At 51.0% G+C, this 6,088-nt stretch overlaps 1 protein-coding gene across 6 annotated transcripts in view; it reads right to left on the reverse strand.

Moving 5' to 3' along the window:
* Positions 1 to 916: 916 nt before the first annotated feature.
* The window catches only part of PRDM2 (PR/SET domain 2), a 109,847-nt gene continuing 104,675 nt past the window's right edge, over positions 917 to 6,088 (reverse strand). For all 6 annotated transcript variants that reach the window (XM_019639764.1, XM_019639758.1, XM_019639761.1 and 3 more), the window contains one exon: positions 917 to 2,825. In XM_019639764.1, coding sequence (XP_019495309.1) covers positions 2,800 to 2,825 — 26 coding nt within the window. In that variant the 3' untranslated portion in view covers positions 917 to 2,799. The remainder of the gene's footprint in view (positions 2,826 to 6,088) is intronic.

Genomic DNA, 6,088 nt, shown 5'->3' on the forward strand with positions numbered 1-6,088 from the left:
GACCAGGTGGTCTGGATCAAGTCAGGAATGTATATTTTCACTCATTGCTATGGCCATAGTTCTTGAGCTTAGTGGACGTTAAACTTGGTGGAATGAGTAGAACTAACTGACAAACACAGGTGGCCCAGACCCACCCTGGGGGTTCTGATTCAATGGATGTGGGGTGGGGGTCGAGGCCAAGAATCTCTCATTCAACAATCAGCCAGATGATCCCGGAGGCGGTTAAGTTAACATACCTTAAGGAGACAAAGTGGCAGCTAATTTACATCTTCACTCGAACATAGGTAGGTGGGTGCAGGGATCACCCCCTTGTACAACAAGGAACCAGGCTGAGGTCAATGACCAGCCCAAGGCCACATGGCCAGTAAGGAGCAGAGCTGGCATCAACCCAAGCCGGTGACCCCATAGCCCATACTTTTAAATTTACACTTCTGGTATGGCCATGCATCTGGGGTGAGGCAAAAGTCCGGGGTCTTGGGGAGAAACAGGGGTGAAAATATTCTAAAATTGATAGCGGTGATGGTTGTACAACTCTGGAAACTAAAAACTAAAAACCATGGATTTGTTCACTTAAATGGGTAAATTTTATGGTATATGAATGAGACCTCAATAAAGCTGTTTACAGAAAATATATTTGCAGTCATAGGCGGCCTTTCTAGTCTTAGCGCAATGGCTTAACTTACTGCTGGCAGCTGGGAGAGAGTTGAAGGCAGAGTAACCCAGCTCACCAGGAAAGATATTTCCATGGGGAGTGTCCTCGAAGCCTTAGCTTTCTCTCAGTGCTGAACGGAGTCCTCAGGGACAGTCCCCAAAGCCCCCCCCCCAGCCCACTCCCACCCCAATGACACAGAAATCACCAGAATGGAAGGCAAAACACAGAAGCCAAAATGATCAGTCCCACACTCGTTCCTTACAATCGCACTTCACACTTTTATTGTTAATTTTCTTCACATGGCAGATACAGAACTGTCCTCCAAGATCCAAGCCCTCTCTCTCCAAAGCCAGCACAGACCTGGAAACACCACTCTTTAGAAGACCACGCCCCCTTTTCATGACTGGAACATTCAGAGCAGTTTTCCTGACAGTCTCAGAGTGTTGAAAGCAGACCAGCACATTTGCACATGCAAAAAAAAGATGAGTGGCCTCCAGCCCTGCCTCAAAAAAAAAAACAAAAAACATTTCCAGAATTCGCCATTGGCTGAAGGTGACTTTTGAAGTTTGGGGTTCATTAAGTCTTCCTCACTGCTGAGAGGGGGAAACCCCTAAGAACTGATGACGCTGAGTACAGTTCACGCGTGTCAACATTTATAGGACAAAATTGTATCGTTAGGATAAAGAACAGCCACAGATTTTCATGCTGGTGAGGGTTAGTTTTAGGAGCGGGCAAAAGGATTCCTTCCAGTTAACGAAAATGTAAAACAAGCAAGGGTTTTTATAGCTGGATGAGAAATTGGAAAACTGTGACACGAGGATAACAATCAGCATTTTTCTGCCCATGTGAGGATCTCACAAGAATTTTCTCCTGGACCACTATCAGAGCCCACACTGCAACCAGTCGACTGATTAATTAAATAACACAAGTTATAAAACTTTAAAAATGGGGCATTTACAGTCAGGGACATAAATACGTGCTTTTAAAAGTGTCTACGTACATATTTACAGTGTTGCAAGATTAACCACAGTAGCCCTGAAAAAAGGAGTCACTTTGTTTGTGTGTGACCACTCATCTTCCTCCGTTCCCTCCTTCCACTTTAGGTTGGACATATCACTAGCGACAATGGAGCTGAGGAAACAGCACCAGAGTGGTCTCAGACATCCTTGTCTGGGATCTGCCCCTTTAAAGGCACAAAATCCGAGACACTCACTGAACTGGGTCCCAACTCCTAGCTCAGCTCACCCGTTTATCCGAGGCATGAACTGTCCCACCAGAGGGCAGAAACCACCTGAAATGTTCCCTGGCAGGTGATTGATGGCTTCTGGAAATGTCTTTTTCTTCCCCTTATGCTTTTGAATCCTCAGACTTATTTTTCATCTCCTAATTTCTGTTTGTTCGTTTCCCTTTTCAGCTAATTTGAGAAACTCAGACATTAAAAGTGTTGATGGTCCCACCAAGAGAGGCAAAGGAGCACATGGGACATCGTCCCCTGCCCCCAACCAAGGTCCCACCCCCTGCCTCTGCCCCGAGTGGAACCCGATCTATAAATGGGCAGAGGGCTTTCTCCGGGATGCACATGAACTGACTACAACTTCAAACCTGGAAGTGACTTGGGGGGCAGCGCAGATGCTCAGGCCGAGAAGGGTGGTTTCCAAGTGAGCAGGCCAAGGGCATCGGTCAGTGAGGCTCCCAAGAGTCTGAACGCTACTGATTCCTGGAGATGGTGGGGGGCGAGGGAGGTGGGCAGCGGGGTGACTGGAAGGGGAGCTCGGCGGCCTCCAGGAGGCCATCCTCGGACAGGGCTGGAGCTGACCCCTGGGCCTGACCAAGGTCCCCGCCATGATAAAGGACAACTCGAGAAGCAAAAAGCAGGATCAAGGAGCTCTTGAAAAATTGCATAGTAGGAGAGGCCCCCAAGCCCCCACAGGAAGGCTGAGCTGCAGAACACAGTCCTGGGGGCTGCACCCAAGTCATCTACGGTGTGGAATCAGCGGCCTCCGTGCCCCGCTGGGGTTAGGAACGCCCACGTGAAGAACGCGCGCGCATGCACGCATACGCGTGCACTCCCTCCCTTTGTCTCGCAGGCTCACAGAACTGGAACAGGTCGGTGCTCCCTGCAGGGCAGAAGGCCACTCCCTTTGGCTTCACTGATTCCGGGTCACTTCAGGTGCTGAGGAGACAATAAGTAAATAAATAACGTTGGCTGTACATTCAGTGTCTTCCTTGGGCTGTTCAAGCATTGTCCCAACTTCATTTTCCCAATTAAACTTTTTATTGAAGAGTACCACACCTACAGAGAAAAGCACAGCCTGATGAATTTTCACATTGAGTGCACTGGGTAAGGAGCACCCAGATCAGGAAGTAGAACAGGACCAAGTTCCCGCTAGCCCTCCCGTCTCCCTTTTAAGATAACTACTAATGCTCACCCACAGAGTAACCACTATCCTGACCTCTACCACCATAGATTGACTTTGCCTGTTTTGTTAATTTAAATAAATGGAACCGATCAGTACATTTCCTTTGTGTCTGGCTTCTTCTGCTGGATGTGTCTGTGGGATTCATCGTTCCCAGTACATGGTGTAGTTCTTTCTATCGCCTTGCTACAGAATTCTGTGGGAGGGTCATACCACTTCCACCCGCCTAGTCCACTGCCAACACCCCGTCCGGTAGGTTCCAGGCTGGGGCCATCATAAGTAGTGCTACTAGGACATCCTCAAACATGTCTAAAAGACTTGTATGGTGCACGCGTGTACGTACCTATGCCAAGTGGAAATGCTGAGGAGCAGAGTGTCACATATAACATGAAAATTCTTGTATGTGTTTTCTGGTGCATATGTGTACGCACATCTGCTGAGTGGTTCCCTAGCAGGGCAATTGCTGGGTCCTGGGGTGTGCATCTGCTCAGCTTCAGTCGATGCTGCCAAACAGTTTTCCAAAGTATTGGGTTGTTGGAAAAGTCATGACGCATTTTTGCAACGAAGAACATAGAAAAAAATATGTCATGACTTTTACAACAACCCAATAGTAACACCGGCTGTTCTGGGACTCAGAAGAGTTGAGTTCTGCTCCCAGGTCGGCTGCGTTCCCCATCTATGTGAGTTTCCCACTGTAAAATGAGGGTGTTGACCAATATATCCCTTCCCGTGCTGACATCCCTTGCCGTGCACGGCATTTTAAAAATCATTCTGGAACTGTGGTACCATGCGATGGACTGAATTGTGTCTCCCCACAATTGGGCCCCTGCAATGGTCCTCGGAGATGGGGCCTTTGGGAGGTGACTGGGTTTAGATGAGGTCTTGAGGGGGAAATGGGATTAGATAAGAAGATGAGACACCAAAACTTCCTCTCTCCACCATGTGAAGACACAATGGGAAGGCAGCATCTACAAGACCACATGAGCCCTGGGCTGGCCGAGTGGCGCGATGGTTGGGAACTGGCTTGGGACGCCAGAGGGCCCTGCCAGAGGGCCCTGGTTCGGAACCCACATATGAGGGCCAGTGACACTGCCCTCTACAGCTAAGATGCTGAACAACAGCTCAACCTGGAGCTGGGCTGCCCTGAGTTGCCGNCTCCTCAGAACACCCCCACGCTAGTCAAGAGAGCTCACACACAGAGAAATTGCTTGTGCCACATCAGACGGGGGCAGAGCCAGGCTTAGACCGGGACAACCCAATGCCCAGATCTCAACCACTCTGCTGCCATCAACACGGAGCCTCCCCCAGCAGGGAAAGGGGTGGTGAGCATGGGGGGTGTGGTGAGCACAGGAGCAGGTGGGGTACAGCGGTATCAGTGCGTTCTGGAACAGGGTAAAAATAACCAGGAAGAAGCCCCGAGGATATCCACAAACACCATTTTAGTAGGAGCACGACTGGGAATTCTGGTGACCCAGTTTCACCAGCCAAGAAGCACCTCTGCCACCTGTCTAGTCCCCTGAACCCTTACCTCAATGGCAAGGGAAGGGCTGCTCCCGACAGTGGTGACGAGCGGGTGCAGCCACAAAGCCATTTCCAGGTGCCCAGTGTCAGAGCAGGCCAGTGTGCCACGTGCCACCGGCCAGCAGCCAGACGATGCACAGAGCCTGCCAAACGGGTGAAATTCCAGGAGAGCCCCCTCCCAGAAGGAAGGCCACTTAGCTTTCTATGACAACCTTCAAGGGTGCTTTGGTCTTCAAAGTGAGCTCTGTGAGCTCAGGAAGAACAGCCTTCCTGCCCTGAAGGTTCTTACCCCCCTCAGAAGGGACATCGCCGCCCCCCCCCCATCATCTCCCATCAACTGGTCATCTGACCCTTCTCACTGGTCCAGCTGGTGGGGAAGACATACCCTCACAAAAGGGACCTTTTGCTTTTCAGAAGGTTGAATGCATCCAAATACAAGAAACATTTGTAACAAGCCTGTGTGCTCAATGAGCCTGATTAAAAACAAAAACCCATGCAAGTATGTAAAGCTGTGCAAGGTGGCTGCTTCCTCTCTCCCCACTGCTCCTGGGGAGCCCAGGCAGAAAGGCCTGGCAGCCCCAGGCTCAAACCCCAGCTCCACCCAACCTCTGACAGCCAGACAGAGACTGTTCCTAGCCACAGGTGGGCCATGTGATGGCAGCGACCTCCATGAGGTATTGAGATGGTGGAAAAGCTCAGTGCCATGACGGGACCATTCTAAAGACTCAATCACTGGCATAGTTTTAAATGAAAAGGCAAGCAAACCTTCACATTAGGCAAATCTTTTGCTTGCATCTTCCATGCCACAGGTCTTAGCTCTGCTCCAAGGCCACATCTGGCATCCTATCATGGGGGGGAACCATCTTAAGCACTTGGGGACAATTATCGCCTGTCGCGTCCCTTCCTTCCTGCACGATCACAGACCCTCGCACTCTCCATGTTAAAAAGACCCGCTTCCTCCTATGGGGCCCAGGGCTCCACCCCCTGTGGCTGCTCCTACGCGGATTGATGTCAATCACAGGACCTACAGAAGGACAGTGCTCAGAAGAGACCACAGAACAGACGTCACATCAGGAGGGAGGGAGCCGCAGGAGCTGTAACCAGCTCAGGTCCATCTTATCGGCAGGAAAGGTGAAACTAGAGTCTTCTCCCAACCACGGGCTCAGCTCGGTCAAGAGAGGGACATTCTCCCAATGCAAGGGGCACGTGCCTGAAAAGGTTCCCTGGAGAGGTGAGTACGTTCTGGGAAGAGAGAGGAAAGCTGGACTAGAACCAGCAATCCGGTCCTGGCCATCCAAGGCACGGCGCTTCAGTCACACCGGCACACCTGCTGCTCGGTCCCCTTCCTTGTTCACAACCCCCCTAACCAGGGACTCGGCTCCCTGCAGGCACCTGCATGGGGTCGCTGAGCCTGGAGGTTCCTACTAGACCTTCGGAAGCAGCAGTGAGTCCACAGAGAAGATGTGCAGAGCTGGGTCCAGACAAACGTCCCTGGGAC

This window comes from Hipposideros armiger, unplaced genomic scaffold (genome assembly GCF_001890085.2).
Source record: "Hipposideros armiger isolate ML-2016 unplaced genomic scaffold, ASM189008v1 scaffold_46, whole genome shotgun sequence".
Classification (NCBI taxonomy): Eukaryota; Metazoa; Chordata; class Mammalia; order Chiroptera; family Hipposideridae; genus Hipposideros; species Hipposideros armiger.